At 45.9% G+C, this 14,236-nt stretch overlaps 1 protein-coding gene across 2 annotated transcripts; it reads right to left on the reverse strand.

Annotated features, from left to right (window-relative positions):
* Positions 1 to 8: 8 nt before the first annotated feature.
* Positions 9 to 13,546, reverse strand: ZNF598 (zinc finger protein 598). Of its 2 annotated transcripts, none has more exons than XM_015876842.2 (12): positions 13,154 to 13,546; positions 10,723 to 10,835; positions 9,735 to 9,864; positions 7,939 to 8,150; positions 7,427 to 7,644; positions 6,903 to 7,020; positions 5,676 to 5,857; positions 4,677 to 4,746; positions 3,302 to 4,062; positions 2,834 to 2,969; positions 2,448 to 2,592; positions 9 to 2,257 (listed from the first exon to the last, which is right to left on the reverse strand). In XM_015876842.2, exons 1-12 carry the CDS (start codon positions 13,340 to 13,342, stop codon positions 1,910 to 1,912), a joined length of 2,622 nt encoding a protein of 873 aa, XP_015732328.1. In that variant the 5' UTR covers positions 13,343 to 13,546; the 3' UTR covers positions 9 to 1,909. The 2 variants fall into 2 exon arrangements, with proteins under 2 accessions (XP_015732328.1, XP_015732327.1); XM_015876841.2 differs by having other exon boundaries at positions 4,677 to 4,749; positions 13,154 to 13,545.
* Between the last annotated feature and the right edge of the window lie 690 nt (positions 13,547 to 14,236).

Here is a 14,236-nt window from a genome sequence, read left to right on the forward strand (position 1 = left end):
GCCTGAACAAATTTGGTAATGCTTTATTTAATCAGGTGAGCACAGGGAGCAAGGAAACTGCATCGTCAAGCCAAAGAGAACAGAGCACCTCGAGGAAACTTACAGCAGCACCGTGAGTTCTCAACCTGCCAGCTGGGAACTTACGTATTTGCTAACACAGAAGAAAATAAACAGGAAAATAAAGGGAAGACATCAAAAACTCCCGCAGAAGATATATGCATTTTGTTTCCTCTGAGCTTTACAGACCCAAGGGGGTCTGTAATGATGTTATGTTGATGATGTGGATCTATTGCTGACTTGGGCAGCTGGCATCCAAACCGGAGCAGCAGCGTGGTGGTGGTACACCCATCTCTGCTCAAGAGGCAGCGCCTCGCACCAGGAACACAGAAGCGTTACTACTCACAATGTATCCATGCGCTTTATCAACAGCCATGCAGCCTAACGCTCCTCCCTCCTCCTTTCAGGGCATGCAGTCTGGCCCCGGTGCTGAATACAACACGTTCAGGTATTCAGAACAGTCTGAATTACTTGGAAAAAGGAACCAAAAGCATTTTGGAGCCTGACAGCAAGCAAAATTAACAAGCATAATGTGAGGAAGAACTGCTGTAGCCAGAAGTAGCTCTTCAGTAAAGGTCTGAGCTCAATTTTATAGAAACGCTTATATAAAAGCAGTGTTTTGTTGCTTAAAAATTACATAAATTAACCTCAACATGTTAAAAGTAACTAAACCTGGTCTGCAAAGATGGGCAAGAATCAGATGCTTAATTATAGCCATGGAAGTGCACTGCAGGGAGGACGTGTTGCTCCGTCACATCATTGCTGCTGCTGGAGAAGTTATAGATTCAGCTCCTGTTTCCTAGAGGTGGAAGTTACAGATGGCAAACAACGTGAGCAAAGCTACTGCAGACCAACATCACCAAGGGAGATACAGGATGTAAACACTCCATAGTCTGAACAAATTATCCTCATTAGTGCAGACCACTGTAAACAGATAAATGCACTTAAAGGCACTGCAGATAAACATGGTCAGTGATCAGCAGCATTTAATGTCCCATTATGCCGTTGGTTGGAGCTACCACCATTAATACATCCAAGAAATAGAAACGTGGCAATCATTAAATAAACTCACTGTGAAGTGTGCTTTACAGAAAGTAAAGCCTTAACATTATTGTTCTACATGCAGTGCTACAAAAGAAGTTTCTTTAAAGAACATGTTACATAAAAGGTCAGAGGCAACTTCAAACCTCAGGCTCAACTCATCACACAGATCAGTCCCAATTCTTCAAGTAGTAAAATTAATTCAGTTTTCAGACAGGAATATTCTTAGCTATACGAGCAGCCCAGCATTTACACACACACAACTGAAACGGCCCCATTCACCAGCGAGTAGGAGCAGCTCTGCATCTCTGCACCTCTGACTGCTTCCATTTCTGTGGTCACAGAAACAGCACAAAAATCAGAATATAAGGGAAGTCACTTCTATTCACTTCAGTGATTCAATATATCTCCCCCACCCTCCGCTCCCACCCTTCCCTAAGGAAAGAAACCCTCCCCCCAGGCCAGATGCATATTCCCCCTATTGTGTCCCCAGTCAGACTTCAGATCAGAAAGTATCTTCTCAGCTATTGCATGTTACAGGAGAAAGGTGGCCCCCTGCCTGCCCACCCTGCGATTTTGGCCTAATTCTACTCAGGCATTTCGGAAGCTCAGACTTTGGATGTTAATTAGCTACGGCGCAATCCAGTGATCCCTTTGCACAGTATTTATGAACAGCACTGAGGGCTCTCTAACAGTTACCTGCGTATCAGTACTCAACCGGCACCAGCTCTCAGCCACACTACACTGTCAAATCTCATTCCAAAAAGTGCATATTCATAGACAGAAGCTGCTTTATTGGTCTTCATAAGAGCTAACTGATGATTCTACTGATTGCTTGTAAGGAAGGGAACTCCTCATCCTCGATATGCAAAGCTTTATGAGTGGCAATGTCCTGCTGCGTTAGTACTTGCTTACACGTTGGGCAGATGCAGCAGTCGAGATCAGAGTTGGAGTCTGTTTGCCAAACATTCTTTTTGTTCTTTTTGGATTTGTTTGAACTTTGCTTTTCCTTGATTTTGAAATCATTGTGAGCAGAAAGCAGTTCCTGTTGTTTAACTGTGTCTGGTAACAGCACCAGCAACTCGTTAAAAATCTTCCTGAAATTCTCTCCAAGCAGCTCTCGGCAACTTTTGTAATACTGTGCTGCAGAAATCAGACCCTTGAGGGAAAAGAAAATTGGAATGATTAGGAACTTAAATAATAATGATATAAAAAGATTCATGCTCTGCCAGGCCACACCACGCTCACTTTGCCAATGCTACAGAGGAGCTACAGTGGAGCACCAAGTCCACTCACCCACCACAAGCAGGTGCTACACATGAATTGAGCAGAGGTTCTTGCCCACTCACCTGTCTGAACTGCCCAGAATGAGTTTTAAACTTATTGAACTTGGACTCATCGCTTTGGAGGAATTCTTTGATGGATTGTATTAGCTGGATGTTCCTCTGCTGAAAGTTTTCAGGTATTAAGTATGTCCCATGGCTGGATTTTGGCCTGCATTTGGGGGAAAAAAAAAAGGAATTGGATACTGGTTCACATTATGGAAATATGCTGCAGACGTACATGATATGATTATTCTTTTCTCCCTTTCTCCACTCAGCTACATGTGCAATTTCTGTCAGCATCACATGGTTACGGTAACCCACTCAGTGTTTTGTGCTCTGTTTGAATCTTCTTTGGCCTATCTTGAGATGCAACATGTAAAGTAACTTTAACCAAAAGGACTTTTACTTACTCTTTCAAAGATGTAGTGACAGGTTCAGAGATACTGGTGGATGGAATTACAGCAAAACCTGGTGGGGGTTTACTAACAGGCACTGACAGTCCCGGAGGCGGAGGAGGACTCTTTAATAGCACCACAGTGTTAAAGCCTAAATGAAAGCAGAAATGGGCAGGAAGTTAGAGCACATATCTGTGGCACCCACATACCAGCAAGTAAAATTAACACCAACAGTCTGATGTACTCTCCAGAAGCATTAAGAAGTAACAGTCAACAGTGCAGTCATCACTATTTCAGAAGAAACCTAAATATTAAAGAAGTGGAAATCTGTTGCCTTAACATTCAGGTCAAGAAGTGCTTCATAGTGCCTTATATTTCTCTACAAAGAGAGCGGACTTTCAAGACTGTGTTACTGCCCTTTAACTTCAGCCACATTTCTCTAAGCTACAGCCATGAAAGCTGTCGCTGCCCTGCAATGCCTACCTGGTGGCGGTGGCATTCGAGCTGATCCTGAGCTCCCAAGAGCTGGGAAGTCTTCCTGAGGTAAAGGGCACTGGTTCGTCACTGTGGGCTTTTTAAGGCCAGGGGGCTCTTTGGGTGTACTACAGACTGCTAATGATTTTTCTGAATGACCATTCACGACAGCTGCAGATCTGTCAGAGGCATGAAGAGCAGAAGCAGTGTTTGATGTCCGCTCTGCTTCTGGCAGCTTTTCATTACATGACCTGGGCAATGATGTCTCCTGTAACAGGTGTGGGGATGACGGTCTCTGCTTCTCAACCCCCATCCTCTTTTTCTTGCTTACTTTTGTGAAAGTTTGTGAGGTAGAAGCTGCCAGCAAAGATGATACATCAAACATTGTTGGTGTGTTCCTTATCTCCTGGGTTGTCAAACCACTACTGCCGTCTTCATCATCTGACTGAGAGAGTTTATTGCTCTTCTTATTACCTTTAGTGCTATTCAAGGAGTATGATTTTTTGGGTATCTGATTTACACAAGGGGTGCTAATGGCTTTGACCACATTTTTACTGGAACCACTGTTCCACGCAGATGTGATGTTAGTTACTGTTTTATTGTTAGGCCTCATTTTAGACACCAGAGCTGGAAAATCCTCCTCTTGAAAAGCTGTTTTCTTTGCAGTCGCTGTATACGTCAAAGACATCCCAGAAGAGACAGCAGGTGCTGCAGAGGATGACAAGCTTGGGAAATCTTCTTTAAGCTTAACTGCTGCTAGCTGAGCAGAGCTGCAAGAAAGGAAATGCGCACCTAGTTACACCACCACTGCACAGACAGCAAAACTCCACCAAGCAAAAGAGGCTCCACGTCCAATAGCATTCTCCTTCAATCCATCACTTACAGTGGCACAGCTGGCATAACCATTAACAGGATGCATATACATAAATCGTGTCTGGGTGAGTCCTCTTCAAAGCAGTCTCACTAACCTTGCTGTCTTATGAACACCTTACCTTGACCAGCAAGCCATACATGCAGGCTTCTAGTACATTTTAGCATCCATATCCTGCAAAGACTCCATAAATAGAGTTACCACCCATTTAACAAGATGATGAATTAAAAAAGCCCAACAGCATATGGCTCCCTTAAGACAAGCTACTGAGTTAAAAATGAGCGGAGTTACAGGGAACTTTTCAGTGTTCCTGACTGCAGTGCACACACTGAAGCAACAGCCCATGCTGTTCATGCAGCAGCTAACAAAGAAACGGGTCAAAGCAGACGGGAAACTGAGAGAGGGGAGCACCTGCAATTCAAGTGATCCATCAAACTAATTCTTCCAAAAACACACCGCCCAAGTAAGTTTCTAAATCAGCTTTCTCATTGCTGCAGTCTTGCACAGACTTACCCTTGTAGAGGTCCCACTGCAGAACCAATTGCTGGAAAGTCATCTTGGCTTAAAGCACCATTAGCAGCTGCTTCTTTTGGGGTATTGACAGAAAGAGCAAAAAAATACATTCAACTAAAATCCAGCAGTTTCAAAGTGAAAGCTATCAACGAATATGACAGCAGCATTACCAAGATCCATTTTCAGCAGCTGCTGATGTCATTAACCGACATTCCAAAAGGGCAGTAAGTCCATGTATCACCATTTCCTTCTGTTAACCACATTCACCATTATGACATCAGGCTCTAGCATACAAGCAATTCACAGAACTTAATATGAGCAAACACTGGTTGATAAGACAGCCTCTAGAGGATTCCTTCACGACTAAGAAGCCAATGCCCCCAGCTGCCTGCTCTATGCTTCTCCCATAGGCCAGCAATCAGCTTCCTGCACAAGGTTAGGATATTCTGACTCAGAATGCTGATTTGCCACTTGGATAGCTGCTCCTCTGAGCTGTTCAATACCTCTGCTGCACAGATGCCCACACTGCTAAACAATTAGCTCCTGGGCAGTCAGTTTTCATCAAAACATAAATCATTCCCAATTAGGCTTTGTCTTAAAATGCAGTGCTGTGGACTGCATCAGCTTAAGAACAGATTGATAACAGCTTTGACATGCATGCAGTAAAAGCTGGGCTAGCAGCAGGGCAAGATAGCCTTGCCTGTCATCCCCAGCTGAGCTGTACCCATTAGACAACCAAGCTCTCAGCAGCTCTCAGCTCATTATGAAAGCATATAAATTTTGAGCAGGAACCCTGTTGTAGGAGCAATAATACAGTGGAAAATGGATTTGGAGCAACGGTAATACCAAAACAACGCTTAAGACACTGCACAGCTCCCTCCTTATCCGCTGGCTTTTGAGACCAACGTATGGCAATTCACACTTTGGCCAGGCTGATCTCAGGACCCATCACCACACCTCCATGCCTCCCTGCAGCTGCAGAACATGTTCAGCACTAACCCGTAGCTTCACTTGAAGACTTTGGCACACGTTTGGAGCTGGGTACTTCAGAATCTCTCAAGTCTTCCTTTTTGCCTCTACTGCTGCCGTCCTCTTTGTCTTCTCCCCGTTTCTTCTCTTCCTGCCGTTTAGCAGCTACAGATGCCCTGACTGCTGCTGCAACGTCTCTGTCTTCTTCTTCCCTACAGAACAGGGCAGATTTTCTTGGTAAAACAGCAAGGATTACGAAGCACTGTTGCCTCTCACTCCACCTCGCCCCTCTCTGCAGTAAGCTCTGATGTCCATCCCTGGCCTTATGCTGCCACCTGCTGAGAAGGCTGAAACAAACCCACTCTTCCAATACACCCTTAGTGAGGAAGGTGACATTTTAATCAGGGATCTGCAAGTTCTACATGTGGCGATAACAATCCAAGATAGAAGAAATCAAACTGGAGTGAACTGGGAGAGACAAGACCAAGGATACTGACACTTTCTTCTCTTATTTTCAAATGTACAGAATTATTTGTAGCCCAAAGTGATCCTTTGAAATGTGGCTCATAACAAACTCTCAAAGAATGCAAAATCTACATGCAACACCAAGATACGAAGGTGTTTAGAGATGGACTTCTTCCCCAGTGAAATTACCAGTAATGAACCAGCTGACCATCCAGTGACAGTAAGAATTAAAATAGAGGCGCAGCACATAAAAAGCACTCAGGTGTTATGTGCATGAAGAGAGAAATAAATGCAAACTTTCATTTCAATACTTAACCCTCTTCTTTTTCCAAAGCACTCAGTCTGCCCACACAGAGATCTGTTTGTTCAATGAAAAAGCATGGGCCTTAGAATAGGAATTTCACAGTTACCCAGACCAAAAAGTCCATTAAACCTCCAAGGATTTACCACTTACTTCACAAAAATCCTTCTAAAAAGAAGTTAGCACAACCATAGTTGCTGAAATTAAGAATTGTGATTTCAGTTAACCCATGTGTTGAAGATCAGTGTTTCTTTCTTTGGCAAGTCCAGGAAGCTTAAACTTCACAGGGTAATTTCACTTTCACCAGGCACACAGCCAGCACACAAGCTTGCACTGAAAACTAGTTGTACTCTCAGTTAAGGATTCACTATGGAAGCTTCCAAATATTGTCCCTACTTCCTTCCAACCCGTTCACCAGAGCTCTGTTAATTGCAAATTGAGCAAGAGCACTAAGCAGCCAACAGAAATCCACACAATGCTGTGCTACTCACCTCTTGTATCTCCAGCTGCCTCTTCTGTTCTGCTGACTTCCTCGGCCACCCAATCTGCCTGACCTCCCTTGCCTGTTGTACCTGTCAACTTCTTCATAGTCCTCTCCACCTATAACACCTGAACAGGAAGGACAGTTATTTCTCTAATCTGGGCACCATACTATGCCCGAAAATGAGCAAAAATACATTAGTACAAATAAATCTATCTTGATTTCCTTCTGATGATTAAGCAGTCTATCAAACTTCCAGGAATTGTAAAAGTCTGTATGTTCCACATGGAAGAAAAGTCTGCTCCATCTCCTCACCCAAAGCAAAGCCAGCTCTGAAATCACATTCATGATGCTGTGGCTCTGTCAACTTCTGGCTATTTCAAGAACAACCTCTCAGAGCCCTGGTTCCAGGGTTTCTCACCCTTCTGCAAAGAAACTTCCTAGCCAGAAAGTCTTCACCAGTTGTTTCTGAATACCAAAGCAAAAAGAATGAATACATTCCTGGCCATCACAACGCCCCCCAGCCACACTCACCCTCATTTCTCCTTTGGTGCCGAGGAGCATAGTTAAACTGAAGATCTATCTGCCGGTTCTGCCTGGCCTCGGCCCTGTTCTTGCTGTGACAGGCTGTTTTGTGTGCTTTGTAATCGATTTCAGTGCGGAAAGCATGGGTGAACTGCTCCGTACTGCACCGTCCCTCTTCACAAAGGAAATGCTTTTCACGGAAGTGTTCGCGAAGATATTCGTAATCACTGGAGAAAGAAAAGAGGCTGAGCTGCAATTCTCCAAACATATTTTACCAATGGTATACGATTATCCTTCACTCTTATCTGCCAATGCTTAACATGAACACCAAAGAGTAAAACTTTAAAACACGAACTAAACAGAAAGTGGTTACTGCAGCTGTTGGTTTAAGGAGCAGGAGAGCCCATAGCCAACCTTCCTGCACCCTCTCTTCAAGCACTGCTTTCCAGAAAACTCACAGATCCAAACTATTCTTCTAAAGTTTCAGCTACAGAAAGAAAAATGAAATGGTTTCTGCAAACCTGTAATACTCCTGAGCACCGTCAGAGTCACAGAAGTGACAAAAGTAGTGATCTCGTCTCAGGTGTTTCAGCAGCTCATCGTTATCCAAATAACGCTCGTCACAGAATTTACACAGGGGATGCCCACGGTGAGAGGTGTCATCTGGATCTCCATGGATTCGATGGCGAGCAAGGTCCTTCCGAGTGTACCACTTCCTTTCATATGTAAAAATCTGAAGAGAAGAATGGAGTAAGGGAAACTCTGCACAACTTACCTGCACCAGTCACAGATTTGCTTTAAAAAGATGCAATCCGACAACTCACAACTCAAATTTGCAGTGACTGGGAACCAAGATTTAGCTGATAAATCCAAACTTGCACCTCACTTACACTTCACTCACCCCAAACACTGGAAACAGATCAACTTCACCCTTTCTCCTTTCCTGAGAACAATTCTGTTCAGGGAACAAATTCTGCATTGTGTTGGGAGGGGCAGAAGATTGGCTCACAACACACAGGCTGTTTTGGTAGAAAGGGTTCTGAAGATGCCAGGAAGATCAGCATATCCTTGAGAACAGAACATCTTTTATTTCTTGTCTCTTTAACAAGGAATCTTAACTGTCTCTGGGAAAAGGTTCACTTGGCTTTGCTAGCACTGACGGACTGAAGCTTCTGTGAGTTTAAGAACTTATCTGCAGTGGGTATCAACACTACAGAAGCTTTCAAATCAGTTCAGTGAAAAATAACCCTGCAAAAAAGATGTGTTGGTCTTCATTCAAGTCAACCCTGACCACTCCTGGATCCTGCCTCTTTGGGCAACAACCTACAGTGTGACCTGCAGGAACCAACTGTGAATCAGAACATGTTCACAATGTAAATGCATTTCTCTGATTTGATCTTCAATTGGTTTCACAGAAAACAAACGCATGTATAAAACTGCATGTAATGAGTTCTAAAAATACATGCTCATGCATTAAACTCCCTCCTACAACAATAAATAATGCTGACAACTATTAGACACAAAGAGTAGCAGCCCCAACATTCGTTTAACAGCAACAGCTGATTTTGCCTGACACATCACTGAGAAATAAAAAGAAACCCAAACAAGAAAAGCCTGAGCTCCAAGGAAAGGTGGAATTCTGACTTTCAGGTTGAAAAAAGCATTGCCTGACTGATCAAACAGCAGCTGTTCTAAGCAAACTTCAAACGGGTTAAGAAACAAAAAAGGCCAGTGATGGCAGCAGTAAGATGAGTAGTTTTAAGGCTTGATACAGACATGCCACTTAGGATCGATTCTCATCCTGCACATGATTCAACTGTAAATGCTACAGTGACTCTGAGCTGAGAGAGAAATCCATCACTCTATGATGCACATTCCTTTCTGAACCACCACTTATATTTTCTCAGTTACAGATTTAGTTCATAAAGTCATCATAAGTCCTAATAGATATCTAAATCACTGCAGTTAGAGCTGTAACAAAGCTTGTCTACAACACAGGATTAACTTCCTATCAGACAGATAGGGCTTGGAATTTACAGGCATCGTGGGGGAGGAGCTAACCTCAGAAGCTTATTAATGTGATTGGGTTTAATTTAAAACATAATCCATTTAGAACCTTCAGGTCTCTTTCATTAATCAGTTTATGGAAGAAGAAAGTCTCACTAGAAATCAACTGACCTGACTGCAGGCAGACAGGAGAAACCCAGGCAGCAGAGTGAGACAGCATCTCCTTCTGCCCACCCCTGTAAGTACTGCTGCAGGTCACACAAGGAACCACCCTCTCCTTCCCTCACATTAAAGCATTGAACCAACTCACCTTTAAGTGTTTAACACAGAGTTTGCAACAGAAGAGTTCATGCTGCTTTCTCATGTGCTGTTCCAGATCTGCAAAGGTATTGAATGGCTTCAAATCTGGACATAAAAAGCATTCATGCTGCAGCAGCTTCCTAAGAGACAAAGAAAGATTTGCTAAAAGTTATTCAATTCCATTTCAGCAAATTGATATCCTTATTGAAAGATAAACATTCTGTCCTTGGAAGAATTCTGCATTCTTATTGCTACTTGTAACAAGGTCAGCATTCTGTTTATTCCAAGAATACTTTGTCATCAGTCAGGAACAGAAAAGAACAAAGTTACATGGAGGCTTGAACTATAAGAGAGCTGAGCAATCACTGTGTAAGTAGCACAGCACCAGCACGCAGCTGCAGGTGGACAGAAACACGTCTGTGCAACACACTCCTGCCTTACCGGAGATTGAGCTGATGTGGGCTGCATTCACATCTGATTTAGTTATGACTTATACTGACAGTAACTGAAGTATATGATGGAGTGGGGAGATAAAAGCAAGCATGATGCCCAACAAGCGCTGAAGGCAGAGCACTGGTCTCAGTGGGAACCCCCACTCGCTCGCAATTGATTACTGTTCTATGGGCAATCTCAGCAGCCCTCCAGAAATGGTATCATCAAAAGCAATTCCCAGGGCTGGTGTATAATTAATCAGAACACGTTTCCAACTGCTTCTGCTCACCAAAATCCAATGCCCGATCTCATGAAATGCAAATTATAGACAAGTTTTCCATTGGTAAAGAAGCAAAAAGCAACTCCTGGTGGCAAAGGCTCTGTACATCTAACAGAGGAGCTGCTCCCTTCCTACCTGTGCTGCCCAGTGACCAATGGACACTGCACTGAAGTCAGCATTTCCATAAAACCACATTGTTCCATTAAGGAAGGCACTTCTGGCCACATAACACAGACAACAATGTGATGTTTTAAAGACAAATTATAGAAAGGATTCTCGTACTTACCTGTACAGCGCATAAACTTCTCCATCCATAAAGTAGATGTCATACTTCTTGTCATGCTGCAACTTGTTAAGTGCTATCGAGGAGAAAGATGTCAGCTTCCGCCCAAAGACGACCTGTGGGCAACACAGCACAGGGATCAGAGAGGCTGTGCAGTATTCAGGGTGGCAGACAAACTCCACAGCACGAGCTTCATTTATTGGGATCTCACCACAGCCAATGGCTCAGATAACAGGGCCAGAGCTGTGTGTCACCACTGCTCGCTGTCCCTACAACCGTCAGCTGAACTATTACAACTGCTTATCAGCTTCCAGTAAGAGCAGCACACAGGGTGAGTTGGACTTGCCTGGTCTTTGGATTTTGAACTAGATTAGGTAAGTCCTTTATGATGTTTGACTACCACAACCACGCACTCAGGGTATAAATATCTCCAAGCAATGCAACCCACTCATTGCCTGGAGCCCTGCGCTCAGCTGCCTCCTATCTCCCAGTAGGAGAGCACACAGACAGACCAGCCTGCAAGGGAAAGTGACATGACTCAGGGTCTGATGGGGAGACCACTGCTTCCTCTTTCCTCATATATGAGTAGAGTGAGGGAAACTGCTACATCACTTCCCAAATTATTTGTACGGTGCATCCATTCTATAAGGATCTGGTTGCTCCCACTGCTGCCTACTGTCGGTCTGCTGGAGAACACACTGAGCTTGGGCAGCGCTGGTGTAGCATATACGTGTGTGTATATACACACACACATAAGCAAACACCTCTCTGAAATGTCAGGCTTAAAACAAAGTGACTACGAGTCTGATGGTCTGGGGATAAATATCAAACACATTATGTTTAAAACCATTTGTTTCCATGAAGTTCATTTCATTTCAACCTGAAGAAAGTTTCAGAAGGGAGGAACAAACAGCAGAAAAGCAGATTTTATCACTTCAGTCCATCACAGATTCCTGCAGCAGTTCCAAGGACAAACACACACATGTCTAACAAACACGCTGACCAGTCCTCCAAGCCTGACCCAAGCACACATCGGGGTGACATCATAGATCAAGCAATCCTGCCTAACTCCAGCACAGCAATTACGCACCACTGAGAGCACACATTACCATAACAAGTATATCCTGCTTTCTCCTCCATCACACAGCACAATGCCGGCCATCTTTAAAGTTACTTCCATTTCTTCTGGACATCACGTTGTGACACTTACATACACCAACCAGTGCAGCACCAGCTGAGATCAGGTGAACTAAATATGGCTCTTCTAACTCCACACACTACGCAAAGGGAACAGATCCTGGCTTAGATCCTACATACGTGTTCAGCTCATTTGAGGGCACGTGATGTGACACATACTGGCCCATATCTCCTTCCTTGGGATGGACAGACAGAGCAGTGTTATAGAGGTACTCTTAAGTGGTCTTAAGTTGCACCAGGGGAAGCTCACTATGGCTACAGGGAAACTCTTCTTCAAAAGAGCAGTCGGGCATTGGCACTGCTGCCCAGGGCAGAGGATGGGGGTCACCATCCCTGGAGGTATTAAGAACCACAGAGATGTGGCACTGAGGGATGTGCTCAGTGGGATCTCAGAGGTTTTTTCCAACCTGGTCTTGAACACCTCCAAGGACGGGGCATCCACAACCTGCCTGGGCAGCCTGTTCCAGGGCCTAACCACTCTCCTAGTGAAGAACTTCCCCTAACATCCAACCTAAATCTTCCTCTTTTAACTAAAAACATTTCCCCGTGTCCTGCTATTGTCAGCCCTTTCCAAGAGGTTTACTCCCCTCCTGGAGTAAGTTCCCTTCAGATATTGAAAGGCTGCAATGAGGCACCCCGCAACCTTCTCTTCTCCAGGCTGAACCAACCCACTCCCTCAGCCTGTCCTCATAGGGGAGGTGCTCCAGCCCCTGATCATCTTTGTCCCTCCTCTGGACCCTTTCCAAAATCTCCATGTCTTTTTTGTACTGAGGGCTCCACACCTGGACACAGTACAACAGATGGGGCCTCACAAGAGCCGAGTAAAGAGGGACAATCACCTCCCTATCCCTGCTGACCACCCCTCTCCTGATGGAGCCCAGGATCCCATTTGCTTTCCGAGCTGCCAGAGCGCACTGCTGGCTCATGTTGAGTCTTCCCGTCCATCAGGATCACACCCTGTGCTCCATCACCCCCTGTGCTCCATCACCCCCTGGCTCCATCACCCCCTGGGCTCCATCACCCCTGGCTCCATCACTGCCGCGTGGCGACGCGCTGATGGCCCAAATCCCAACAGCAGACCGGGACGGCGGGGCAGCGCCTCGTCAACACCAACACAGCGACCGCCGCGATCCTCGTCCGCGTTTCGTCTCCTCCCTCCCCCTCAGCGGCCGTTGTGCTGCCCGGCCCGGCCGAGGCCTTGCTTCTCCCCTCTGTCCCTGTTCCCCCCAGGCCTCACCTGGCCCAGCTCCTCCCGGCACACGGCGCAGTACCGCACTCCGCACAGAGCCCGCATCCGCACGGAGCAGCGGTAGCAGATGGGATGATCGCAGCGGCCCAAGGCCACCACGTCCAGCTCCCCGCAGCACAGCACACACGGACCCTCCGCCGGCCCCGACGCCGCCACGCCCGAGGCCGAGGCGGCCATGGCGGCGCCGACCCGCCGCGGCCTAGGCCCCGCACCACCTAGCAACCGCCAGCACCATCGAGAGAAAGCCTAGAGCGCCGCCCTGGATAGACTCCGCGTAGCGACTTTCTGCTCGACCGCCGACCATAGAGAGCCGCACTGCACGGCGTGTCTCTGGGTTAACCATAGAGTTTTAGCCTAGAGCGCCGCCTCGCTCTGCCGCTTATCCTGAGATGACATCCGGTCCGCCACGCCTCCTGGCGTCACCCAGAGGGCGACCATAGAGAGCGCGGTCTAGGCCGCCCCCCGGCTCTTCCGGGCCGCCATCATGGAGGAGCGCCCCCTGCAGCACTTCCTTGCCGGGGCCCTCTATTGCTATGTGGGGTTTTAGGTTTAATTTTGAGTGTTTCTGGGCAAAGTTGTGCTCCGTGATCCTTATCCGTGCCTCCCAGCTCGGGATGTGCTGTGATTGTGTTGTGCTCTGGGCTCTGTTATGCCCCTATGGTGCTAACAGCCTCATGGTGGATGCTTATTAATGTCATAAAGGATCTCCATGATCCCCTTAACCCAACCCCAACCCATCCACACGGCTACTGAACACCAGAAGGGGCTCATAGAGCTGTCTGATAAGCTGCGTGCGACTGATAAGACAAACCAACCCCAAAACATACACAAAAAATCAGAGAAAACAGAATATTGCACACAGTAAAACAATAGCACAAATATTTGTGTTAACGCATACGTTAGTTACACACACAGAATCACAGAGTCACAGAATGACCCGGGTTGGAAGGGACCTCAAGGATCATGTAGTTCCAACCCCCCTGCCTGGCAGGGCCACCAAACATACACCTTTACTAGATCAGGTTGCCCATGGCCCCGTCCAACCTGGTCTTGAACACCTCCAAGGATGGG

This window comes from Coturnix japonica, chromosome 14 (assembly GCF_001577835.2).
Source record: "Coturnix japonica isolate 7356 chromosome 14, Coturnix japonica 2.1, whole genome shotgun sequence".
Lineage (NCBI taxonomy): Eukaryota > Metazoa > Chordata > Aves > Galliformes > Phasianidae > Coturnix > Coturnix japonica.

Excerpts from the sequence above, each read along its gene's own strand:
- ZNF598 (XM_015876841.2), bottom strand. The coding sequence starts at position 13,342 with ATGGCCGCCTCGGCCTCGGGCGTGGCGGCGTCGGGGCCGGCGGAGGGT. Across the intron at positions 5,858-6,902 it reads GGCAGCTGGAGATACAAGAG|GGAAGAAGAAGACAGAGACG; the intron begins GTGAGTAGCACA and ends CCTGTTCTGTAG. Across the intron at positions 2,593-2,833 it reads GTCACTACATCTTTGAAAGA|GCCAAAATCCAGCCATGGGA; the intron begins GTAAGTAAAAGT and ends CCCCAAATGCAG.